This window comes from Neophocaena asiaeorientalis, unplaced genomic scaffold, assembly GCF_003031525.2.
Source record: "Neophocaena asiaeorientalis asiaeorientalis breed wild unplaced genomic scaffold, Neophocaena_asiaeorientalis_V1.1 scaffold30, whole genome shotgun sequence".
Classification (NCBI taxonomy): domain Eukaryota; kingdom Metazoa; phylum Chordata; class Mammalia; order Artiodactyla; family Phocoenidae; genus Neophocaena; species Neophocaena asiaeorientalis.
The window spans coordinates 5,332,582-5,360,043 of record NW_020174923.1 but is presented as its reverse complement, the minus strand read 5'-3'; the positions used below and the strand labels follow the sequence as shown (position 1 = coordinate 5,360,043).

The window sequence follows — 27,462 nt, the reverse complement described above, 5'->3', positions numbered from 1 at the left end:
GAGGGTGGAGGAAGTAGGTGATGGAAGAGGAGAACTGGAAGGTGAACGTTGGATTTGACATCCAGGAAGTCACTGGAGCCTCGGGAGGCGGTGTGGGCAGAAGGCAGATGGCAGCATGTTGAGGAGGTGGAGGTGTGGAGGGAGAGGTGGTAGAGACACGAGTGTAGTCAGTTCTCAGCAGCCTAGTTGAGGAGAGGAAGGAGACAGCGATGGGTAGAGGAAAGCATATGGCTGGGAAGAGTTTTTTTAAAGGTGGTAAATGTCACGTATCTGTAACAGGACAGAGAGAGGGAGGGAGAGGGAGATTGAAGACATGGGAGGAAAGATAGACTTGGATAGCAAGTGGGGCTTCTCCTGCGTTGTGTTTGCAGAAGCTCACCCAGCTGGGAAGCTCCTGCGGGCGTTACAGGGGGGTGTGGGTGTGGCATACAGAAGAAGCAGGGAAAATTTGAGCATATTTGGTCCATGAATCTTCCATATAGCAAACACGTTTTGACCATTTACTCAATATAGTTCCAGACGTTGTAGTTCTCGCTGGGACAGGGAAATGAAAAACACACCCCAGCCTTCAGGGAGCTCGCTGTCTAGGGGGGCAGACAGACAAGTGGGTAAAATGTCAGGGGAATCCTGCCTGTGCCTGGAGAGGGGGGTGGGGGGTGTCGGGAAGCCTTCATCAGGTGGACTCTGGTGCCCACCCTGAAGTGAGGTCTGAAAGGAGGAGAAAGAGTTTTCAGGGTGGACAAAGGGTGAAGCATGTGCTTGGCTGTGCAGTTATTAAGCACCCGTGTGTATCAGGCACGATGCTCGCACGCCGGGTGTAAAGGCAGAGGCGCCTGGCGTCGGGCTCGCTCCCACCGAGCGGTATCAGCATCGGGGGGCGGAGGCTACAGATGGTCTCAGTGTCATGTGCTTAGAATTCTGACAGTAGAATGGAGGTCCTTTTGGGGAAACAGAATGTAGTTTGGTGTGAAAGGAAAAGAGAATACGGGAGAGGGAAAGGCAGGCAGGGCCAGGGTCAAGGTTTTAAAGGTCTTAGGTGCTTAGGTATAATGGGTTGGCTTCCTGGACTGGCTACAGGCTATAGGTCAGAGATCTGTTTTTTTTTTTTTTTTTTGCGGTACGCGGGCCTCTCACTGTTGTGGCCTCTCCCGTTGCGGAGCACAGGCTCTGGACGCGCAGGCTCAGCGGCCATGGCTCACGGGCCCAGCTGCTCCGTGGCATGTGGGATCCTCCCGGACCGGGGCACAAACCGGCGTCCCCTGCATCGGCAGGCAGACTCTCCACCACTGCGCCACCAGGGAAGCCCAGAGATGTTTTTATACACGGTCTGGCCGTTGCCTGTTTGCATATCAGTCTCTCACAAGTTACGAGGAGGTCATTAGGGTAGGTCCTAATCCAGTATGACTGGCGTGCTTATAAGAAGAGACACAGAGATACAGACACACAGGGAGAAAGCGGTGTGACAACGGAGGCGGAGATTGGAGGGAGGTGGAGATTGGAGGGATGCGGCCACAAGCCAATGATTGCCGGCAGCACCGGAAGCTGGACGAGGCCAGGAAGGATTCTTCCCTAGAGATTCCGAGGGAGTATGTTCCTGCCAAGACTTTGATTTCAGACTTCCAGCTTTCCGAGCCATGAGAGAATACATTTCTTTGGCTTTAAGCCGTCAGTTTGGGACTTTGTTATGGCAGCCCTAGGAAACTCATATGGATAATCTATTGGTAACTGGGGGAGGGGCAGAGTTTCCTGTGCATGTGGTCTGTGGGCCACCGGCTTTAGACTTACCAGGGGGCTTCCTAAGATTGTTGAATCTGGGCCCCTTGCACATACCTATGGAATCTCTAGAGAAGGAGCTGGAGAATGTGGATTGTAGCAAGATTCCTTGGTGACTTTTACACTCACTAAAATTCCAGAACTGCTTGTGTTCAAGGGCAGTCAGGCAAGGGTTTGGGGGAAGGGAGTAAAGCAGTCAGACTATGTCTAAAAAATATGATTCTATGGAGAGAACCATCCGTTTCTTCAACAAATATTCTGCAAGGAATCTAAACACAAGATGGAGGGGAAATCTGTAGATTACAAATGCCTGAAAAGACACATGAACCCATTCAGTGGTTCGAAGGTGACAGGGCCAGGTCTGTCTGTCCCTGCAGCCTAGGAGCACTGCATCCACTCCAGTTCTCAGAGGAGCCTTCCTGACCCTCCCCCACCCCACAACTGAAACACACCCCCTCTTTTGTATGGGGAGCAAGCTATTGGCCATTTCTTGTGACTTTTGTCTCTCCACTGGCCCTCAAACTTCAGTGTGCACAAGAACGGCCTAAGACACTGGCCCAAACCCCAGACTTCCTAATTTAGTGGATGGGGAAGGGCCCAGGAATCTGCATTTAAACCATCGCGCCAGGAGATTTCTCTGAGGTCAGCCAGTTCCTGGTATGCCGTCGACACTGGTGCACGAACAGATGAGTCATGATCGCATCACTTCCCATCCGTAGGTGGGATCCAAGTCTTCATCCCACCCTAGTCCTTTCTTCCGTATTCTTGCCACTTGTCTTAGTCTATTTGGGCTGCCATAAGAAGATCTCACAGGCCAGGGGAGCTTAAACAACAAACATTTATTTTCTCACGGTTCCAGAGGCTGGAAGTCCAAGATCAAGGTGCCAGCAGATTCAGTGTCTGGTGAGGACTCTGTTCCTGGCTTGCACATGGCCACCTTCTTGCTGTGTCCTCACATGGTGGAGAGAGAGAGATCATCTTTCTTGTGTCTTTTCTTATAAGGGCACTAATCCCATTCATGAAGGTTCTACCTTCACGACCTAAGCTACCTCCCAAAGACCCCACCTCCAAACAATCCTCCCACTGGGGATTAGGGCTTCCACATGGATTTGGGGGTGGGGAGACAAAAACATTGAGTCCATAGCACCACCCCAGGAGGGGATTGAGGCTTCGGGCCTTTTTGGGGGCAGGATAGAGGTGGGGGAAGAACCAGCCCCGTGTTTTGCCCCCATGTACATTTTCAAAAGAGATCTTGCTTGTCCTTTTCCTTCGCAGCCCCCACTCCTGCCCATATCCATTTTCCTGGTGATCATGATCATAGCATGAAAGAATTTGTGCCCAGTGAAGAGAACTTGGAAAACATAGAGGAGCACAGAGTAAAAAACACAAACAAAAAAGCTGGGTTAGGACTTCCCTGGTGGTCCAGTGGTTAAGACTCTGCGCTTCCAGTGCAGGGGGCACGGGTTTGATCCCTGGTCGGGGAACTAAGATCCCACATGCTGCACGGCATGGCCAAAAAACTTAATTAATTAATTAACAAAGGAAAAAAAAAAGTCTGGGTGATCTTCTTACCCATACCAGCCTCTGTAAAAATGCTATGGACAGCCTTCCAGTGTTTTCCATGCATGATGTGGCTCCATATAAACATATCCTCTTCCTCCAGGCACATCCAGCAGCTTGGTTTCCTCAGCCTCCCCACTCTCCTTAGTGCCCAGCATGCTTCCAGGTATCACAGACCCACCTGTGCCGTCCGCCAGCTGCCGGGTCCCTCCCTCGCTCACCCCTCCCACAGGAGTCACTGTCTTTGGGGGCAAGTGCTTTACTGACAGCACGTAATACCCCATCTCCCCTTCTCCTGTCTTTCTCCCTGCCCAAGGGCTGGGGGCTGGGGGCAGGTGACATCCTCTGTATTAACATTGTAAAATGTTGGACAGCCAGTGAAAAAAACCAAAGACCTAGATTCCCTCTGCTAATTGAAAGTTAAACAGCTCTGCAGGGGCTATTTCCCTGTGTCCCTCTCTTCCCTTAGCAGAGATGTCCTCTTGAAATCTATAGACAGGCTCGGCTTTGTCCAATCTCTCGTTAAAAACTCAGAGGCTGGGGCTTCCCTGGTGGCGCAGTGGTTGAGAGTCTGCCTGCCGATGCAGGGGACGCGGGTTCGTGCCCCGGTCCGGGAAGATCCCACATGCCGCGGAGCGGCTGGGCCCGTGAGCCATGGCCGCTGAGCCTGCGCGTCCGGAGCCTGTGCTCCGCAACGGGAGGGGCCACAACAGTGAGAGGCCCGTGTACCACACACACACAAAAAAGAACAGGAGACAGGAAGCTGGCAGGGTGGTTTGGATACTGTCAGTGTGAGGCAGAATAACAGCCTTCCTGCTTCCTCAGCATTGTCAATGCCATATTTTCACATCGTATTTAAAATCCTACGTTGAATAGTCCTACCAGAGCTGGCAGAATGAGTGCTTCACAGATGAGCGGCTCTGAAGTACACAGAGAACGGGTGAAGGACGAGGGGGTACAGATATCTGCCGTGTGCTCTCTGCGCCTCCCAGGGATGTCGCTTTAGGTGCCACATCCCATCCGATCCTTAGAACAGCACAAGGATTTATCTTCCTGGGAGAAAGGAACTTCCCACCTTCATTCCAGAGAGATCAAGGACTTCCTTTAGCTCTTGAAGCCAGTTAATGCAGAATGGGAGCTGCTTTGACTCCCAGATCCTTGTTTTGTTCCCCCATGCCCTTACTCACTTTCCCGGATCACTGAAGGAGCCCAAGGGGAAAGTGTCAAGATTATCCCACAAGTTCAAAGAGAATATTATCATCTAATGGAATATAAGCTAATGGAAGGGCCCCAGCACTACTTGGAAACAGAACTGAGTTTCCAGGAAGCAGAGTTGGAAAGGATAAGGCCTCGCGGGGCCTCCAAGGGTCCACAGAGGTGCTTCTGGAGGAGGGCGGTGCTTTGGGGGAATGGCAGCAAACAGATGGTCCAGGCGCCATTTCAACTTCATCTTCATGACCAGCTGTCACTAGGGAAACGTGCTCTAGGCTGGAAAGGAGCCAAAGGAAGGAGGGGAGAAAAATGCAGACATCCAGAACGGGTTTATTATTCTATCTTCTCCCACCGCCCCAGTGCCAGACGGTGGTGGTCTTTAGGGGAGTGTAGACAGCCAGTAAGAACCTTCCAGGTCAACCATGGGAACGTGGGTTTGCTGGCTCTGGGGTTTGCATCTCCTGGAGGGGATCTGTCTGCCCCACCCCATCCGCACCTGCTATCGGGTCATCCCCTGTGGTCCATCTGTGCCGGGCTGCTGTTCGCATATGCCGGTGCCGGGCCGGTACCTGGCCAGCAGGAGACTGCAGGACCCAAAGGGGCAGCCTGTGTGGCAGCAGCATTGCTGGGCAACACATGAATTTCCCACAGGTCTGACTTCAGCGGTGGAACTCCTGGCAAAGCGCACACACAGTGGGGGCATTTCCCGAGCAGGTGGGACTGGGACTTGTCTCCTGAAACTCATGACAGGAGATATGGTCCAAAGCACGCTGGCTGAGAAGACAATTATTTTCTCCAAGCACTGTGTGTGTGTGTGTGTGTGTGTGTGTGTGTGTGTGTGGGGTGCACGCTTGAGTTGATAATTTTGGTGGACCATGGGGCAATTTCATAATATCTTATCAACGTTTTCAGAAAGGATTTTTGAGTTTTCTTTTTATGATTTCCTCCCTATTTAAAAATCTCTGATTAAAAACAATGTTTTTAAAACAATGACAGTTATTCTTATTTTTTTATTGGCTGCACCACATATCTTCCCGGACCGGGGCACGAACCCGCGTCCCCTGCATCGGCAGGCGGACTCTCAACCACTGCGCCACCAGGGAAGCCCGAAGTTCAGAGTTTTAATCACTGGACCACCAGGGAAGTCCCTAAAAAAAAAAATTTTTTTTTAAGCAAATAATTCCTGTTCTGTGCTGATGGTAATTGTTACATTTGGAGACCACCTTGGTATCCAGTAATAGAGGCTGGATGAAACGTGCTGTTTTCCTAAGAATGACTAGATCTGTGCGTGGTCGAGGATCTGAAATACAGCCAGTGTTTCAGAAGTTCACTTTGCACCAGGTGTCTGCTCACAGCTTGGCAGACCTTATTTCTTTGAAGCCATACAACTACCCTATAAAAGAAGGGGCATTAACATCCTTTTTTTTTATATAAAAGAGAAAATGGAGCGTGGAGAGATCAAGGAATTTGCCCAAGGTTGTGGGGTCTTAGCCCTGGCAGTTTAAACGCAGAGCCTGTGCTCCAAGCCACTGACCTCAAGCTAATAGTACTTGTCATTGAGCAGTCAGACTGTGGGCATTTTTTTTTAAAATTTATTTATTTATTTATTTATTTTATTTTTGGCTGTGTTGGGTCTTCGTTGCTGCACGTGGGCTTTCTCTAGTTGCAGCATGTGGTGGCTTCTCTTGTTGCAGAGCACGGGCTCTAGGCGCGCGGGCTTCAGTAGTTGTGGCATGCGGGGTCAGTAGTTGTGGCTCACAGGCTCTAGAGCACGGGCTCAGTAGTTGTGGCTCGCGGGCTCTAGAGCGCAGGCTCAGTAGTTGGCGCAGCGGCTTAGCTGCTCTGTGGCGTGTGGGATCTTCCTGGACCAGGGCTCGAACCCATGTCCCCTGCATTGGCAGGCGGATTCTTAACCACTGCACCACCTGGGAAGCCCATGTGGGCATTTTTATATTTGTCTTTTCTGTATATTCTTACTTTTAACATGTACACATTCCTTTTGAAACGGGGGGAACTCCCAAACTATGTAAAAGTAGAGAGGAAATAAACAATAAAAGAAAAAGTCTGAATGTTTTGGAATGGGGAGAGTTAAAAGATATTTCAGTCCACTTTCGTGCAATTATTCCTGCTTTGCTGTTTTGGCAATGCTTGTCAGTTTTTTAATTTGCAAAGTCGCTGCAATAACCAAGTATCTGTTTGTATCTTATGTTGGTATACAGATTGCTTTGTAATCTCCCCTAATTCATTTGAATGAATTGGTGGATGTTAAGGCTGTTTCTGACTTTTCGCTGTTCTGTATACACGGGGCTCAAAGTAAATTAGAAGTAAAAACCACAAGGCAGAAAAAAAATTGAATTGCAGAAAAAATAAAGTGTTATAAAACCACTTCAGGGTGTTCCAGAATGATTGATACTTGGGGAAAACATGAGGACAGTAGTTGGGTCAGACTGTCATCCTGATAAAATTACATTCAACCAAATTTTTTTATTTTTTAATTTTTAAAAAGTTTCTATTGGAGTATAGTTGCTTTACAATATTGTGTTAGTTTCTACTGTACAGCAAAGTGAATCAGCTATACATATACATTTATCCCCTCTTTTTTGGATTTCCTTCCCATTTAGGTCTCCACAGAGCATTGAGTAGAGCCCCCTGTGCTGTAGGGTAGGTTCTCATTAGTTATCTGCTTTATACATAGTATCAGTAGTGTGTATATATGTCAATCCCAATCTCCCAATTCATCCCACCCTCTCCCTTTCCCCCTTGGTATCCATACGTTTGTTCTCTATGTTTGTGTCTCTATTTCTGCTTTGTAAATAAGATCGTCTATACCGATTTTTTCAGATTTCACATATATGCGCTAATGTATGATATTTGTTTTTCCCTTTCTGGATTACTTTATTCTACATTCAACCAAATTGCATTGTGATGGATTCTCGTCTTCGTGGTTGTCCCTCTGTCCCCCTTCTGAGACAGAGCTCACCTCTGGAATAACCAGATATGACATTTCCTAGCCTCCATTGCAACAGGGGCATGGGTGCCATGAGCTGGGAAATCCTGGTCATAGGTACCTGCACATGGTTCTGAATGAGAAGCTGGTGACAGAAAGAAGAAGGGACCATGCTGAATCATTCATTCTTGTGAAGGTGGTGGCAACAGCAGTGATCATGTCCAGGTTCGAGACTGCAGCATCCACGCCCTGAGAGGGGCCGTGTTGCAGGACCACTGGCCTCACTGGGTTAGTTCTGTGGTGTAATTATAGGATTGCACCTGGCTCTCTACCTCTCTTTCTCCTGAGGATTCTGCAAGCAACTCAATAACCATTTAATACATTTTATTTCTGTTTAAATAAATCAGAGTTAGTTTCTAGTTCATGCAACTGAAAACTCTGATGGATATTCACACATTACCATTTATTTCTATATATTTACCATGTATACCTTTAATTCAATAGTTTCTTTATGCAATAAAATGATCGTAGCGCCAGGAAATGCATTAAGGATCAAGAGAGTTTTTTCAGAATTTGAGAGCTTTAAAAATGAATACCAGATATTTGCATGATTTATAGTTTATGAGTGATTTAAGCTTAAAATTTTATGGAAGCCACTGGAAAGAATTCTAGAGGGATTCTTGTTTCTTTTAGCTAATAAATTGGGTCCTATATCTAAAGTTTCAAAGGGCCATGAAGGTTGGGATGAAAACATTACTTATAATGAATCTCATCCTTAGTCATTTTCCCGAGTGGTGGTACATTTACATAATAGTAGGAGTTCTGTGATGAAGTCTTGACTTTTCATGTTACTGCAATTCTAGCTCATTTAATCCAATATGGTATTATTAATAACTCATCTTTATACACCATGGAAATCTTAGTGTCTGGGGGATATCCAAGAAAAAGAGGATATTCTTTTTCCAGCCATCCTCCCCTTCTCTCCAGAAGTGTAAAACTACATATTGATGTTCCTAGGTCAAGGATTCTGTGAGTTTTTTAACCATGTATTTTATTGCGGCTAGTGAGGGAAGGAAATTCATGGGCTAGAGTCTAGAGTGCAGGGAGTTGGTCAAACATATAGCAAGCATCCTTCCAACAAACTCTCCGAGTCCTTCTCAAGTGCCTCAGCACCTGCCTGCTCTAGGTGCTGAGGCCATTCATCACTTACGATTAAGTTCAACTCCAAGTTTAGAGAACCCAAAAGAACCATGGCTTAAATTAGGTAGAAAAAGTCTACAAGGGTCCAGGGCTGATTCTGTGTCCCACAGTGTGAGTGACCCAGTCTCCTCCAGTCTTGTTGCTCTGCTGGGGCTTGCTCTCATCCCCAGGTCCTTTGTGGGGATGTGATATGACATTTCCTAGCCTCCATTGCAACAGGGGCATGGGTGCCGTGAGCTGGGAAATCCTAGTCATAGGTATCTGCACATGGTTCTGAATGAGAAGCTGGTGACAGAAAGAAGAAGGGACCTAACGCTCTTTATCCAGGGTGGCCATGTGCCCAGCTAAGAGCTGGGGTTTCTTTAACTGGGGACAAAGAGGGGAATGGATTCCTGAAGACAACTGGCTGTGTTTACCCCAAGAAGTTATGAAGAACAGGGTGAGATTATTTTCTAAGAGAGGAAATCAACACGTCCACTTATTAACTACCATCCAGTGTATTAAATGTGTTAACAGTGATGTATTTGAAGGGCATGGGAGGGTAAGAAGGGAGAGGCCGCGTAGTATAGTGTAGAGACCCATCGAATCTGGTCTAGAGTTTGGCTACCTGGGCGTGAATGTGTTTTTGACATCTCCTAGCTCTGGGACCTTAGGCTAGTTCTTCCCCCACCCCCTGCTTCCTAGGGCTGCTACATAAAATACAGGATGCCCAGGGTCCTAATATTCGAGACATGCTTAAACTAAAAAAATTGTTATTTATTTGAAACTTAAATTTAACTGATTGTCTTGTATTTTTTTTTTAAACTTAAATTTAACTGTTTTTCTTTTTTTTTTTTTTTTTTTTTTTTTTGCTGTACGCGGCCTCTCTCTGTTGTGGCCTCTCCCGTTGTGGAGCACAGGCTCTGGACGCGCAGGCTCAGTGGCCATGGCTCATGGGCCCAGCCGCTCCGCGGCGTGTGGGATCCTCCCGGACTGGGGCACAAACCCATGTCCCCTGCATTGGCGGGCGGACTCTCAACCACTGCACCACCAGGGAAGCCCTTGTCTTGTATTTTTATTTGCTAAATCTAGCCACCCTACTACCCCTTCCCCATCTGTAAAGTAGGAATTATTCAACTTAATAAACAAATAGTTAGCCAATGAATATACAAATGTATATTCTCTGAGAGCTTACTGTATGCTGGATACTGTTCTAGAAATGGGGATAAACTTACACTATGGGATTATTTGAAGATTAGAAAAGAAAATTCATGGAAAGGGCTGGGCCTGGCCCAGGATCAGAGCCTGTTGACTAGTTATGTTGCTGCTACCCTTGCTCTTTGGCCTGGGGAAGCTCTGATGGAGAAGAGGCTGAGGGGTCCCAGCAGAACAACTTCTGATGAGTGATGCTTGGGAACCCATGACAGGGTAGACAGACGCTGACCATCTGGAATGGCCACGGGGCATGTCCTGCCCATCCCGACGTCCAGTCCATGGTCTCACCTCTCTAGAAACCCTTCTGGAGTGCCTCTGGGGAAGATGGTCTTTTGGCCATTAAGGAAAAAAATGTCCTTACGTCTTTCATCCCATAAGACTTGAGGTTCCGTAGTTGGCAGTTTCTCGTTGACTGCACTGGCACAGCTCTCTTCTCTCTCCCTCTCTCTCTCTCAGTTATTTGATGTTCTGTGGTCTCCCTCGCTTGTTTGCAAGCTTCCTGAGTTCCAAGGCCATGGCCTACAGTCCGCAGAAAACATTCCTTCCAGGTTTAGTAGCTTCAAGGTGCCTCTGCATTTCCCGAGAGGCAGGCCCCACCAGTCTTTCAGGTCTTTGGCTGGAGAGTAAGTTTCAACCCCGCCTTGCTCTCCCTGGGCATCTGCTGGGGGAGCCTGTGGAGTCTTCTCCTGGTCTGGCCGTCGGCCACAAAGCTGTCATCTCTGAGTTTGCCTTTGCCTTCCCACCTTGCCGTCAGCAGGGTGGTGGAGGGGTGCTCTGGGAGTGTGGGTGCATCTCCACGTCAGCCTAAATCACGCATCATTAGGAGGGTAAAGCTGCTGGGTGAAGTAGAGGGAGACGGACGGCTTCTGTTTGCATCTAAACTCAGTTATAAATGCCTTTGCGTTATCCACGGCTTGGATTTCCCGTGCCATCGTGTGCACGGTTGGGAGTTGGCTGAACAGCAGAGGAAACAAAAGAGAGCAGAAAACTTGTTGGCTCTGGAATAAGGAGTGAAACGTCTGCCCGCCCCTGCAGTAGGACACTGGGTTCTTTCACTACAGGAGAGGTTCGCAAACTTCTGGAAAGGACCAGAGAGCAAATGTTCCGCTTTGAGGGCCATGTGGTCTCCGTTGCAACCACTCAACTCAACTCTCACCTTATAGTAAAAATATAGTAAAAGTGGCCCTAGACAACCCATACATGAGTGACCATGGCTGAGTTCCAGTAAAACTTTATTTGTAAAAACAGACGGTGAACAGATTTGGTCCCAGAGCTGTAGTTTTCCCACCCTTGAGCCACAAAATTCACGAGGACCCAGTTCACCCCTGCGTCCTCCCTCCCTTTGAAAGTTTCCAACAGGGCAGGTTAGCGGGCCCCCCTGGTTCCCGCTCAGTCCCTCCTGGGTCCCATTGCCTTCTGGGAGAAACCCACTTTGATTTGTCAATGGATCTTGACATTTTCTGGGCCGTGTTTTGTGTAGCCTAGTTCTTGGCATAGAGAGCTTTAGCCAGCTTTTCTTGCTAATGACTCTTGTTTCATAAGCCTGTTTGGATGGTACCCCTGCAACTCCATCCAGCTATGTAACGCTTTTCCAATCTGTGCTGATGGGTTCCTGGACACCAGAGATGAAGCCCAGGACTCATCAAGGGTGTTGCTGTCCAAAGCCTCACCCACCAGGGTGGTCCCACTCCAAGCCAGGCAGCAAGGGTCTCACGGGTGCAACCGCCCTCTCCACAGGCCCATTTATGAAAAAAAAATTAAAAATGGATATACATTTATCTGTATGTGTGTCTACAGCTTTTAAAAACTGTGGTAAACACAATTTACCATCTGTGAAATGATAGAAAATATATATACTTTGCTCTCTGCCCCTGGTTCTTGGCACAGAGGTCCTGAAATTCTTGTAATTTCCTAAGGAATCAGAGCGCTAGGAACATCTCATTTTAATCTTTGGTTTATGATCCCATCCCTGGCACAGGAAATTCTTGTGAATTCCTAAGTGATAAAAGTACTAGGGCTTGGGATTAGCAGATGTAAACTAGTATAAACAATATAAACAATAAGGTCCTACTGTATAGGACAGGGAACTATATTTGATATCCTGGGATAAACCAGAATGGAAAAGAATATGAAAAAGAATTATATATACGTGTGTATAACTGAGTCACTTTGCTGTACAGCAGAAATTAACACAACATTGTAAATCAACTATACTTGAATAAAATTTTTAAAAAGTACTAGGAGCATCTTTTGTTCTGATGAAATGACTCTTGGTGGGCTCCTGGATGGCTCCTGGATGGGGGCTGGTCACCAGAAAGACCGAGCCATGATTGGAAGCGTAGAATTTTCAGCCCCCTTCTCCCCGTTTCTCCAGAGAGGGGAGAGGGTCTGGAAATAGAGTTAATAATTGATCATGCTGGACTTCCCTGCGCTTCCAGTGCTGGGGACGCGGGTTTGATCCCTGGTCGAGGAACTAGGATCCCACATGCCGTGCGGTGTGGCCAAAAAAAAAAAAATGATCATGCCTACGTGAGGAAGTCTCCATAAAAATCCCGATAATACATGGTTTGGGGAGCTTCCAGGTTGGCAAACACATCCACGTACTGGTAAGGGCCTCCCCTACTCCACGGGGAGAGAAGGTCCTGTGCTCAGGACCCTCTTGGACCTTTTGCCCTGTGTATCTTTTCATCTGGCTGATCATCTGTATCCTTTCTCACATCCTTTCATGAACTGGTAAACACAGGTGTTTCCCTGAGTTCTGTGAGCAGCTCTAACAAATTAAATGAACCCGAAGCAGGAGGTGGTCATGTAGCCAAGTCAGGCCGAAGCTGTGGGTAACCTGGGGACCCATTACTTGTGATCTGCGTCCGAAGTGGAGTGGGGAACAGCCTTGTGGGACCGAGCTCTTCACCTGCAGGATCTGATGTCATGTCTGGGTAGATAGGGTCCGAACTGAGTCCAGTTGTAGGACACCCAGCTGGGGTTGTGGAGATTTGCTTGGTGAGGGACCCACCCCCCATATTTGGTGACAGAAGTGTCTGTGAGAAGTGAAGTGTTCTGTGTGAGTGTAAGGGCGACACGCAGGAGGGAAAGACCGAGTTTTCCTATTGCACCGTCTTAACCATTTTTAAGCATACAGCTGAATATTTTTTACTATCTGCACATTGCTGTATACTAGCTCCCTGGAACCTTTTCGTCTTGCAAAACTGAAAACTCTATACCCATCAAACAACAACTTTTCTTCCCCTCAGCCCCTGGTAACCACCATTTTACTTTCTGTTCCAAGAGTCTCACTACTTGGGGTATTTCATGTGAATGGAATCACACACTTTTTGTCTTTTTGTGTCTGGCTTATTTCACTTAGCATCATGTCCTCAAGGGTCATCTGTGATGTAGCGTATGTCAGGATTTCCTTTGTTTTGAAGGCTGGATAATATTCCCTTGGTTGTATATCCTACATTTTCTTTATCCACTCATCTGTGGGTGGGCATTTAGGTTGCTTCTACCTCTAGGCTATTATGAATAAAGGTACAATGAATGTGGGAGTGCAAATATCTCTTCAATATCCTGTTTTTAATAATTTTGGATATATACCCAGAAGTGGGAGGGCTGGATCATGTGGTAGTTCTATTTTTAAGTTTTTGAGGCGCCTCCGTACTGTTTTCCATAGCAGCTGCACCATTTTACATTTCTACCAACATATTTATAGCTTTTTTTTTAAAGGAAAAAATGTAAACAGGATAGTCTATATAGTTTCATTCACTCATTCACTCAAAAATATTTATTGAATGCTTACCCATGTCCAGTCACTGGGTTACTGTGTTTTTTGTTTTGTTTTTTTTTTTTTTTGCGGTACACGGGCCTCTCACTGCTGTGGCCTCTCCCGTTGCAGAGCATAGGCTCCAGACGCGCAGGCTCAGCGGCCATGGCTCATGGGCCCAGCCGCTCCACGGCATGTGGGATCTTCCCGGACCGGGGCACGAACCCGTGTCCCCTGCATTGGCAGGCGGACTCTCATGGGTTACTGTACTGAACCAGGCAAATCCTTGCCCTCTTGGAGTTAGTCTTGTCGGAGAGACAGTTAATAACAAATAGACATATAATTCCGCTAGAGAAATAAGAGTTTAATTTAGCTACGTTTAGAAGGAAAAAAACTGACAGTGGGGTTTCCCAGATAGAAATGGAGGAAGTGGTTCTGGAAACCCCAATGTCACTTTTTTTTTCTTTCTCCCAAACTAAATTAAAGTCTTCTCTTATTAACCCTTCCCTAGTTAGGTAAATACATCTGCAGAAAACCACCGCTGGAGCTTAACTATGGTGAACCTACATCTCATAGACTTTTAAAAATATTGGGGTGAAATTCATAAACCATATAATTATTTTAACTGAAAAATTCAGTGACATTTAATACATTCACAGTGTTGTACAACTGTCATCTCTCTCTAGTTACAAAATGTTTTCCTCACTCCTGCTTTCTGTTTCTATGCATTTACCTACTTTGCCTATTTCATATAAATGGAATCATACAATCTGTGGTCCTTTGTGTCTGGCTTCTACCACTGAGCATAATGTTTTTGAGCTTCATTCACATTGTAGTATGTATCAGTACTTCATTCCTTTTTATGGGCAAATAGTATTTCGTGGTAGAGATAGAACCCATTTTGTTTATCCATTCATTCGTTGCTGGATGTCGGGGATGCTTCTGCCTTTTGGCTACTGTGAATAGTGCTGCTATAAACATGGGTGCACAAGGATTGGTTTTGTTACTGAAAGTGGGGTCTGGCTGCTCACCACTCAAAAGCAAATAAAGAGGCAAGGTTGGTGGAAAGGAAAGTTTGCTTTATTTCGGACGCCGGCAACCGGGAGTGGGAGAGGGAGGGTGGACTCCTGTACAAAGGCCAACTCCCCCGCCCCCGCAACCCCCAATCAGTGGGCAAGAACTTTCATAGGCAGAAGGAGGGGCTACATGCAGAAACAGCCCAGTCGGCTCTGACAGTCATCTTGAAATTGGTCATGCGGTGGTCTGATCAGCGTCGTCTTGATTGTTTTGCTTCCATGTCCTGGCTATTGTAAATAGTGCTGCAGTGAACATTGGGGTGCATGTGTCTTTTTGAATTATGGTTTTCTCTGGGTATATGCCCAGTAGTGGGATTACTGGGTCATATGGTAGTTCTATTTTTAGTTTTTTAAGGAACCTCCGTAGTAGCTGTATCAATTTACATTCCCACCAGTAGTGTAGGAGGGTTCCCTTTTCTCCACACCCTCTCCAGCATGAGCTCCTCGTATATTTTGGAGATTAATCCTTTGTCAGTTGCTTCCTTTGCAAATATTTTCTCCCATTCTGAGGGCTGTCTTTTCGTCTTGCTTATGGTTTCCTTTGCTGTTCAAAAGCTTTTAAGTTTAATTAGGTCCCATTGTTTATTTTTGTTTTTATTTTCATTACTCTAGGAGGTAGGTCAAAAAAGATCTTGCTGCGATTTTTGTCAAAGAGTGTACTGACTATGTTTTCCTCTAAGCGTTTTGTAGTGTCTGGCCTTACATTCGGGCCTTTAGTCCATTTTGAGTTTATTTTTTTTTATGGTGTTAGGGAGTATTCTAATCTCATTCTTTTACACGTAGCTGTCCAGTTTTCCCAGCACCACTTATAGAAGAGATTGTCTTTTCTCCATTTTATATTCTTGCCTCCTTTGTCATAGATTAGGTGACCATAAGTGCATGGGTTTACCTCTGGGCTTTCTATCCTATTCCATTGATCTATATTCTGTTTTTGTGCTGGTACCATACTCTTTTGATTACTGTAGCTTTGTTTGAAGTACAGTTAGTCTTTAATTCCAGGGTCGGTTTGTTCCCATTTCTTTGAGGCCAGTTCTTGGAATTGTGGCAGCTTATGTCATGGCTACAGTCTGGTCATCATGTAGTTAACTTCCTCCACCTGGTGGGGCTTTCAGGATCTATAAAACAGCTCACAGGGTATGGCTCAGAATATTATCTGTAGCCCTTGAGGAAGAACTAAAGGTCCTTGACTTTGCTTAATGGCTAAACTGTTATTATTTGGTCTCGTTGGACTGTTTTCCTTTGTTACTGCATTTTCTCACTTCTCTGATTAAACTTATTGTTTGGCTAAAGTTTTTCCACAGATAAAAGGCAGGCTGAGGACGTGGTGGGGAAGGACCATGAGGTCCTGCTCTGTTTCAGTTTGAGTACCTGTTTTCAATGGTTTTGGATCACAGACGTTTGCCGCTTGGGGGTCACTCAGGGTTCCATCCTGTTATGAGAAGCAGAGCAGTGATGTGACTTGCCCCGGTGAGCTGGTGCGAAATCTAGCGCGTGAACGGGGCTGGGACTTCCAGGCACTCTCTCCCTCACCTTCTGAATCTTGAAAAGCTCCTACCCTCCTCACACAGTCCCCAACCCCCATAAATCACCTTTAATCAGAGAGAAGAAGAATTTACACAGTCAGCCATCCTGGAATCCCAAAGCCCCTGCCTGCTCCGGGCTGCCTGGTTCCCATCTGTGGCCTCTGTAGCGTCCCCTGGCAGATGTGTCCTGAGGCTGTGACTTCTCTCTGTCCTTTCTAAAGGGGTTGGAGGTGAGGGTGTCCTTGGGTATGGGAGAGGTGGGATTGGACTTCACATCTGCTCCGTGGAAGTCCTTTTGGGATGTGGGCTTTGCTTGGGGGCAGTGATAGATGTTATGGGCCAGTAGACATGACCAGGGGATGTTGTAGGACCCCTTCCCCAGAGGAAAGGATACCCTCTCCCTTGATGGAGTCTCCTCAGTGGATCCCCCTAGTGGATCCCCCAGAGCAGGGAAGAGTATTTGTCCTGGGATTGATGTTCAGAAGATTTTAGGATTCTCTAATCAGGTGCGGAGGAGGCCACAGCCCTTGGTTCTGAGCTTCTCTTTTCAGCTGCTTCTATTTCGGGGTGAGTGATTCGTTAAACTCCAGGGGTCACCGTTTGGTGATTTCTGGACTGCCATCTTTGGTAGGGTTAAATATAAGCAAGAAAGAGGAAGATGGGACAGTGGGAGAGAAAGAATGGAGGAGACGCAGTTGAAGGAGAGAACATGCCCTGGTGGAGAGGGTCCTGCCTCTGTGGGCTCAGCATCCCAGTTGTATCCCATGGTTTTGACCTCGAGGGGCTGAATTCTCTCTAGCGTGTAAGCCTCTCCAGCACTTCCTGAAGAGCCCAGTGTTCGGTAGATGCTCAGTAATGAGTCCGTTAATGTAAATGAATGACGTCTTCCATTGAAATGAGACCAGCATGGGGCATGCAGAGCTCACCAACGTGCCACCCGACCCAGACCTTTGGGATGTTTTTCCCTGTAAGATGGTAAATCACTTATTGGGCATCCAAGTAACACAGTTACCCCTGCTCCAAACGGAATTAAAATGAAATGTCAACTGGTAGCTTGGTTTCCGTTCTGGAAATAATCATGTTTCCTGCCCAGGTCAGCCTGGCTTCAGGTCCTCAGAGGTCTGATTGACAAGGGTTGCGAGAACTCTGTATTCACTTATTAGTCTAATGAACAGGCTAGATGGTGGCTTCCCAGGGCAGAGCTGCTTTTATGGTCCCCTGTATTCCTGGGGCATAACTTATCACTAGGGAACATTTGCGTTATCTAATGTGTTCCTTTGAAGCATTTCATTCTTGTTGGTTGCTGCTTAAAGGTCATTTCCAAATAAACATGGAACGAAAGGTCACTGCACCCAGCAGAAAAATCATCAGGAAGCAGCTTTGGTTCTGTTCAGTTCCAATGCCAACCTCTTCACTGGCAGAGCCTGTTCTTCTTGTTGTGTGTGGCTAATTGTGTTGCCGTTTACTTCTGGGCTCTAGATTTGGGGATGGGGGTTGGCAGTGGGGTGGCAACAGGTGCAAATCTTGATTTATGGAAGTGCAGGCCCACGTGTGGGTTTAGGGAATGGGGGTTAAGTCCTTTCCAGAGGTCACCAATGATACAAGTTCTGGCTGACATTACTGAACAACTATGCTCCTGGCCCAGGTGAGTTGGATGCCTAGAGACTTGTGGATGAAACTGTGAATTTGCTGAGTAGGATCTTAGAAGAACACAAGGAAGGAAGGTTATGGCAAAAGACAAGGGACGTTCACCTTAGTCTGTGTTTTCCAAACAGTAAAGAAAGACTTCAAACCAACGCTTGTTAATTTACTGCCAGTCCCGGGGTGTGTTCTTGGAACAGACTACTCTATAGGTGGTTTGTGTGCTACGGGGGAGAAGCTGCTTTGGTGTCATCCATCAGTTTTCTCCATTGGCTTAGTTGGCTGGTAGATGTGCTGTGGACATGGTACCATGGGATTTTAACAAGGCATTCACCAAGTGGGCCTGATGCTTGGGCAAGCTGGGTGGGCTTGAGAGCTGCCCACAGGGGCAACATCCCAGGTAGGTGTGTGGGTCCAGACAGAGGGGAGGGGATCTGCACATAAAGATGGGCTGCCAGGATCTACATGGATGGACCTAAAGATTATCATACTAAGCGCAGTAAGTCAGAAAGAGAAAGATAAATACCATATGACATCACTTACGTGTGGAATCTAAGATATGACACATACGACCTTATCTACGAAACAGAAACAGATTCACAGACTTAGAGAACAGACTTGTGGTTGCCAAGGGGGACGGATGGATTGGGAGTTTGGAGTTAGCAGATGCAAACTATTAGATATAGAATGGATAAACAACAAGGTCCTACTGTATAGCACAGGGAACTATATTCAATATCCTGTGATAAACCAGGATGGAAAAGAATATGAAAAAGAATGTGTGTATATGTGTATGTGTATATATATATATATATATATACATACACACATATATGTATGTATGTATAACTAAATAACTTTGCTGTATAGCAGAGACTAATACAACATTGCAAATCAACTATACTTCAATTTTTAAAAAAAGATGGGCTGCCAGGATAAGAAAAAAGAGTGTAGTCAGGAAGATCAAGAGGATTAAGGAGAAAGACAAAAAAACAAAGAATAGTGGGACAACCAGAGGTGAATTGGTGGTTGGGAGAAGTGAGAGAAGGAGATGGCTCGTGTAGGATGTATGGAATTCCACGGACTAGCTTACATTTAAAGAGGGGGGCAAGGGTTCTGTGCTAAGTGCTGTACCTGTACCATTCCTGCCTCATGGCAGCTCTGAGTTCTCCCATTTTATAGATGGAGAAATCGAGACACCATCAATAAAAGGTAGAGGCAGGGTGAAAACACTAGGGCTTGTGCCCTCAACCACTGAACCCCGTGTTTCTCTGGGGACACAGCGGGCACATTAACACATAGGAGGGCCCCAAACATTGGGGGAAGGTTATCAATGAAGTGCTGTTATTCCCTATCATATTTGGAAAAGAAAAAGAATTCCCACTCACTGATAACGCAAGTGGAATTTGGAGAGCTCTTTCAGAAGTGTCATTTGCTGACGTCTGTCAAGAGAAAACCTGCACACACCTGAGGGCCCAGCTTGCACTTCCAGGAATGGATCCTGGGGAAGTATCCTCATCCACACTTCAGGATAGAGTCACAAGAGTAATTACTAGTGCATTGTCGATACTCACAAGAGATTAGAAGCATCCTAGAAGTCCTCCAGGAGGGGGCCAATCAGTTAAAGTACAGCTCATCTCCGCAGCGGAATCCCACACAGCGTGAACAAGAAGGAAAAGGTAATGTCATAGGGACCAGCTTGGGAGATGTCTATGGTAAGAAAAAGAAGTTGTGGAATTAGATATATATATGTGTAAAATAAAAGAATGTGATTGTTCTGTACAATAATATAATAACTATGCAATATTGTAATAGTAATATAATAATTGGATAATTTTCATATAAATCAATTTATATTTATAAATTTGAATTATATAAGTAATGCATACAAATATATAGCATCATATAATTTAAATTATATGTATACACATGTTTGTGTGTATATATGTATATAAACATAGATATGCGAATATACATACGTGGATATATAAATGTGTATGCATGTATATAAACAAATGTACATACACGCACACCTATATACACATATACAAATATACACACGTGTACATATGTACGTGTGTACATGCATATATAGCTGTGTGTATAGGTGTGTATATACACACCTATACACATCTATATACACATGTACACATATACACACATGTATATGTGTACGTGTGTATAAGCATGTATATAGGTGTGTGAATACATACATATACACACCTATATACATATATACACGGGTATATATGTATATAGGTGTATGTATACCTACATATATACCCACATATACACATGTACATATATATATACACACACACACATACACAGAAATATATGGGACGATTTTTTGGTCTTTTTTATTCTTTTTGGTATTTTCCAAATTGGAAAACAATGAGGGAAAACATGAGAGGAATCAACAACGCTGCATGGATGGAAGCTTTGTGCCACTAGCAGGGCAGGCAGGGCCGGGGGCTCTCTGAGAGGGTGTTTTTTCAGCTGTACCACACCCTGAGGGAACCAGTGTGGGTGGTGAGGGACCTGGGCCAGGTCATTGGGAGAACAGTCGGAAAAACCCATGTTTAGGTTGGAAGGGGGTAGAGTTGGGATGAACTGAATGCTGTCTTTAGGTCACAGGAAAGAGATGTAGGAGCCTCCAGAGGCCAAGCTGGACCTACTGGGTAGAAATTCTATGGGGAGAGATATAACGCCTTCACTAGGTTGGCGGTAGGGTCCCCGTCATAGGTGGGGTTCAAGAAGAGGCCACACGTCCACGTCTGGGGGATGTTGTAGGGGATGCTTGTCCTTTTGGGTGTGCCACGTCCCAACTCAGCAGATGACCGCTGATTTGGTTCAGTCGTTAACTTAGATAAGCCAAGGTGGTGGCTCTCCACTGTGTCTCTTCCAAGCGGTGTCCGCACGGCAGTTATCCTCAGTTACAGGACCTTGCCAGTCGAGATGTATCTCAGAAACTGTAATCATTAGTATGGGGGCATGCCCCCATCTCTTTATCTGTAAAGTGGGCATGGCATCAGTCACTAGCCTCATTAGTTGTTGGGAAGATCAGATGGGGGTTAAGTATTTAAAACGGTACCCTGGGCAAGTGAAGTGTTAGCTATTGTATGTAATTCAAACAAATTCCCAAGGGGATCCTGATATATCTCCCTGCCCTTTCCGCCCCTCTCCCCAGCCTGACCAGTTGAGAATCTTCAGTCTAAGCTAGAAGGAGGGCTTTGAACCAATGGAGTCACTGGTGAATTCAGCAGATTTATTTTTGAGCACCACGACCTGTGCAGGTTCATTTCCTTCTTCCGTTTTTTTTGGCCGTGCCACGCGGCATGCGGGACCTTCCTCGACCAGGGATCAGACCTGTGCCCCTGAGTCACTGGGAGTGCAGAGTCTTAATCACTGGACCGCCAGGGAAGTCTTTTTTTTTTTTTTCAGGTTCATTTCTTTAGGGGCTGGTGATTCGAGGCTGAACACTGTTTTGGGACTTTCATTCTCGTAGGGAAGACACAGCCCACCAAACAGCGCAACGAACACCCGTCCCCTTAGCCACCCACCGACTGCCCGCAAGTGAAAACAAATAAATTGCGTGTTGCAAGTTATTTAAGTTTTCGTACGCTGATCCCAAGATCTACACCCTTATCTGGGACCCTTTCGTTCAATGAACGTTGAACATCACCTCTAAGTATTTAAAGCCACTGTGTCGTACGGTGCTCAACGCCGAGGCATCATTCCGTTTGGATGCCTCCTTAAGGCCACCTTTGCAGCTGAACTTTCTAATTCTCTGCCGCCCAAAGAAAAAGAGGGCCTGTCTCTCTCTCTCTGGGCTGGGCTTGCTTCCAGAGGCCAGGCCAGAGGGCTAAGCCCACTGCTGCTTCTTGTGTCATGTAAGCCACCAGGCTCCTATCATCCTGTTTCCCTCTAGGTTGTTTTTATCTGGCTGCAAAGCAATTCTTTTAGCCTCTAGTCAATTTCTGTCGGATTACCGAGGGACCTCAGAGCTCTGGCAGGCCCTGAGAGAGAAGTCAGGTTGAAAGGTCCAGGAGCTGCCGACTGGCAGCCTGTACGTCACCGAGGGCCGCCTCTCATGCTGATGTGCCTGCTGCCTTCTTTGGTTTCCCGACCTACTTGAGAACTCTGGGGTGCTAGGTCTTACAGGGGCCTTTGTTTCTGGGTTCACAGGCCCTCGCGGATACCCTAACTCAGTTCATTTTCAAGGGTTGCAGCCGGCCTCTGCCAGCAGTGCACAGCTGTCATCCAGATGTCCAACTCATACTTTACTGTAGGTGCTCGGAGCATCCCAGGAAAGCCACGAGGATGCTGAGAGGATTGGGGCTGATGCGCGGTTCAGAGCAAGAGCCTAGCGGAGGGAAATAAGGCGGAGAAAAGGTCCATTTATCATCTTTTTTTTTTTTTTTTTGCGGTACGCGGGCCTCTCACTGTCGTGGCCCCTCCCGTGCTCCGGACGCGCAGGCTCAGCGGCCATGGCTCACGGGCCCAGCCGCTCCGCGGCATGTGGGATCTTCCCAGACCCGGGCACGAACCCGCGTCCCCTGCATCGACAGGCGGACTCTCAACCGCTGCGCCACCAGGGAAGCCCCCATTTATCATCTTTGAGTGTAGGACACATCCTTGCACAGAAGATGGTGACTAGCTGTGGTCTAGCCTTGCTGAAGAAACGGATTAAACTGTATCACAAGAGATTTCAGTTAGACCAAGCAACATTAGCTAAGAGAACATGCATTCTACTGAATCTAAGACTCCATCAACTCGAGGAGGCGCTGTTACTTTGTGAACCACCGAGAAAGAAAAAGAAGATCCCGCCCCAAACTATAAGACTTGCTTATAGTTAGACATTTTAAGTTTTACTTATTAAAAGAACTCATTTATGCTTCATTTTCTATCATTACATACACATAAAGGAAAATATACATATACACAGATATGTTATGAATAAAGGCAATATAATTAAAATTAACTGGAAGAAGAATCATTTTGTGACACTTCTTTATATTTGATTTCTCAAGTCAAGAGTATTTAGGTAGTGCTTTTTTCTCTCATACAGTTTAGTCCTCATTTAGAGTGTTGCTGATGTAGCATTTCTTTCTTTCTTTTTTAAAAAAAATTTATTTATTTTACTTCTTTATTTTTGGCTGCGTTGGGTCTTTGTTGTTGCACGCAGGGTTTCTCTAGTTGGGGCGAATGGCGGCTACTCTTTATTGGGGTGAGCAGGCTTCTCACTGCGATGGCTTCTCTCGTTGCGGAGCACGGGCTCTAGGTGCGCGGGCTTCAGTAGTTGTGGCACATGGGCTCAGTAGCTGTGGCTCGTGGGCTCTAGAGCGCAGGCTCAGTAGTTGTGGTGCATGGGCTTAGTTGCTTCGTGGCACGTGGGATTTTCCCGGACCAGGGCTCGAACGCGTGTCCCTTGCATTGGCAGGCAGATTCTTAACCACTGCGCCACCAGGGAAGCCGTGATGTAGCATTTCTTAAAAGAATCCATAAAACAAATAAAAGCCATTGGTGCTAATCTCTTGATTTAAGCCAACTTTATAGATTTAAGCCAAAAATCTAGAGGAGTGCTTCTTCAGCTTAGGCATCATCAGAATATCCTGAAAGGCTTGTGGAAACACAGGTTGCTCGACCCCATTCTCAGGGCTTGTGATTCAGTACGTCTGGGGTGGAGCGTGAGAATTTGCATGTCTTTTTTTTTTTTTTTTTTTTTTGGGGTACGGGGGCCTCTCACTGTCGTGGTCTCTCCCGTTGCGGAGCACAGGCTCCAGACGCGCAGGCTCAGTGGCCATGGCTCACGGGCCCAGCCGCTCTGCGGCATGTGGGATCCTCCCGGACCGGGGCACGAACCCACGTCCCCTGCATCGGCAGGCAGACTCCCAACCACTGCGCCACCAGGGAAGCCCCAGGGGCCACATTTTAAGTGTGGATGTAGGACTGGCCCCCTCTGCTTCCTTCAGGAATGTCACTCCCTACCTCCTCACCCGTGCTCCGTGACCGTCTATCTCCCAGGGGCCAGAAGGGTCCCCCTCTGCTCCCTCCCAACTTCCAAGGCCCTACTGAGAATCTCATGCCTGTGCTTCCAGTGTTGGAGCCTGATCAGGCTGTGATGGCTGCTTCCCACCTGCCACCTGGCTGATGGCAAGTGTAACGTTGCGAGATGAATCAGATTTCCGAGATGCCAAATTGAGGGCGGGGTGGTGGTTCATGAATCTTCAGATGAACAAAATAGAGTCGTTCCTTCTCTCCGTTCCTTGAGCAAGGGTGAGGCTCAGGCTGGCCTGGAGGTAGAGGTGGGAGCTTCTCCCCTGTCCCCAAATTTTCTGGGGCCACTCAGACAGTAGACAGCACTGCCAAAAGTAGGGGATGGAGCTGCCAGTGCCCAGGGCTTTATGCCTTGTTACTAGGGCTGAGGACTCAGCCAGATGGTTGACTATGGTGATTCTAACAGAAACTACCCAGTCTTTTTTTTTTTTTTTTAAACAGCGCTGTTAGAAATCCTCTGATATCATTCAGCATGGCACTCTACTAAGAAGGCAGAAAGGCCTTCCTTGTCTCTGTGGTTAAACACTAATAAAGAGCAGCTGTAAGTGGAGGGGCAGGCAGCCTGAGCCAAGGGCAGTGGGGCCGCTCGTCTTCATTAGTGTCACCGCAGACAGCGTCGCCGTGGACATGGGCTGGGCCTTAGGTCACCCAGCTGGTTTTCTCCTGGAGCCTGCAGGGATCAGCCTGGCCTGGTTTTCGGGACTTGAACGAACTCCCCGGCAGGCAGAGCGCCCTAATCTGTCCTCTCAGTTCTCGTTGCCCTAATCTTTTCTTTGTCTGAGATGGTGGTACTCAACTGCGGGCTGTTTGGCCCCTTAGGAGACATTACTCGTTGTCACAGCTGGGACGGGCTGCTACTGGCATCCCGTGTGCAGAGGCCAGGGATGCTGCTAGACATCCTCCCGTGAACGGGGCAGCACCCCGCTTGCCCCAGCAAGAGACGACCCGGCACAGAATGTAAATAGTGCTGCGGCTGAGAAATGCTGCCCTAATAAACCAAGCGACCACTCGGTCTGAAACGTTGTTCTGGCCTGTTGCAGGCTCTTTCTCGAAATCTTCTCACTATCGCGGCCTCTCTTGTTGTGGAGCACAGGCTCCAGACGCGCAGGATCAGTAGTTGTGGCTCACGGGCCCAGTTGCTCCGCGGCATGTGGGATCCTCCCAGACCAGGGCTCGAACCCGTGTCCCCTGCATTAGCAGGCAGATTCTCAACCACTGCGCCACCAGGGAAGCCCCTAAGATGACTCTTGAGGCAGGATCCCCCGTGGCCTTCCTGCAGCGGGATGCTGTCATTGCTAATAAAAAGCTGTAATTCACTCAGCACTTTGGGATGGTTTCCCCTGATATTGAAATGAGAAAAGACATAGCACATGCGCAGACGCACGGGCCACTTAAGGAACGAATTTTATCCCTGAACCTCCTGCCCCTCGGGGTTGAACGGTGGGTGCCATAATTCCAGTGCCTCTGTCCGGGATGGAGTCCCCAGTCTGGTTACATGTAGTTTCTGATTCGTCACGTCGGGGCAGGGCCTGAGATTCTGCATCTCTACCGGGCTCACCCCTGCCCCAGGGGCTGCTAGGTGGAGCCCTTGCTGCAAGATCATAGGTCACTCGTTGGGTAGCAAGGTACTAACCTGACCTTCGAGATTCCTAAACCTGTGGAGGGACTGGAATTATGGCGCCCACCATTCAATCTGGATAATGGAAAATTCTAGCAAAGCTCTGTGCACGAATAAGTCAACTTCCCTTCACGTGAATGATGTGATGTGGAGAGATATACTCATCCTGGTGTGCCCAGAACTGTTCCAATTAAAACCCAAAGTTCTGCTTCCAAGGAACCCATCAGTCCTTTGAAACCTGGATGGTTGGTCACCCTATGAGCCCCGCTATAACCCCAGGAAAGGCAAGGTTGGAATTTTCAAATTTCCTTTAATAAGGAAGGCTCTGAGTCCCACGCTGTGGGGACTCAAGGAAAGCCTTTTATTTAGTTATTTTAGCTTCTCTTCTGTTCTGGAAATAGCAGCAGGTATGATGTCAGGAAACGCCACCGCCTAACGTCGGGGCACATTTTGTGTCTCCAGGAAGATTGCGTTTCTCTCCCTGTGAGTTGTATTGTTCTCTGAACACCCTGCCTTTTCTTCCTCCCATCCTTGTTACCCACTGCTTCCAGATTCTTCCCCACCTCCTCCTCGGAGCAGGCCACTCCACTGCTCTAAAACTTTCAGCATTTCCTGACTGATACAGTTGTCAAGGGTTTTGCCCTCAAGGAAATAAGTTTTGTGGTGGGTAGAAAAAAGTGTGAGAGGTTACCAAACTCTTAAGTAGCTTATATTCCTAATGGTTGACGAATATATGACTCTTTTTTCTTTATTCCTCTTTTTTGGCTGTGCTGCACAGCTTGAGTCTTTAAAAAAATGCAGGTCACCACTCGTTTATTTGACAAGTATTTATGAAGTGTCTTCTCTGTTCACCCAAGGGATGGCACACATTCACTATCATTCTCTTTAGGGTTGAAAACCTCATGGGTAGCCATGTTAGAACAGCAATGGACAAGGGTTGGGAGCTACTCGCATAGTTAATTGTTTGGTGTGGATTTATTTGTTGTTTTCCTGGCTTCTCAAAGCCAAGGACTATGTGTTTCATTTATTCCCCACCCCCTGCAGCCATGATTCACAGCCTGGGGTTCCTGAGCTTGAAGGGACTGCCTAGTACGGTGTTTATCCATTATTAATACTTCCCAAAGCCGAACGAGGCAAAGTCAACTTCAAATCCAATTTCTTCTGCTTTTGGTTGGAGTGAAGGCCTCTCAGTTCTGTGGCCCTGGTATCTCATGTTGATTTGAAGCTCTGATTGGTAGTTACCTCAGTGTATCTTTGATGAATTAAAAAGCGAGGAAAGGGACGAATTCTTGCTTTAACATCATTCGTTTGACTAAACGCTTTCAAATTATTTTTTGGAGGGGAGTGCAGTTGGAGACGGAATAACAGGTGGCTTAGAGAGCACAGAGGTGGTTACATACTAGATCTTCCATGCTTGTTGCAATGAACCCAGAGTAGATTTTGGTATTAAAATGGACTAGAGAGTGCTTCCCTGCTATGGCTGTGGAAGCTTCTGGAAGATCTCAGCATAGCCCTCTCCACTCCAGAAGCAGGCACCTCCGGAGACATTCTGAAGTCCAGCTGTCACGAGGCCCCCCTGAAGGCAGCTGGGTAGGTGTCAGGGGCCCCGTGTGAAGGCCCGAACTCTGTGCTTTCTGGGTTTTGGGATGGAGGAGAAGAGGAGGCTTAGGTGTGAGCGCTGTGCCCTGAGCACATGGTCTCCTGGGAGTATCTAGGGGGCCTTTGAGATGGTCAGAGGCAGGGCCTCCGGCGGGCGGTGGGAGCCCTCACGTCTGCGGGCACCCCAGGGCTCACGTGTTCTGTCCGAGCCAAGGCCCCACCAGCCATCTGTCTGTGAGCTGCAAGGCAGGAAACGTGACCTGCATCGTGACAGCCCTGCCTGGTGGCGACAGGCAGTC

At 47.2% G+C, this 27,462-nt stretch overlaps 2 protein-coding genes across 3 annotated transcripts in view; both read left to right on the top strand.

The window, feature by feature from the left end:
* Positions 1-27,462, top strand: part of SLC39A11 (solute carrier family 39 member 11) — a 423,926-nt gene that overhangs the window by 43,418 nt on the left and 353,046 nt on the right. The window lies entirely within an intron of this gene.
* Positions 18,671-20,211, top strand: LOC112410162 (putative uncharacterized protein YIL100W; the record flags this gene model as incomplete). Its single annotated transcript, XM_024760596.1, has 4 exons — positions 18,671-18,718; positions 19,379-19,395; positions 19,994-20,087; positions 20,146-20,211. Coding segments are annotated over 4 exons (225 nt in total), but the record flags the coding sequence as incomplete, so codon positions are not given.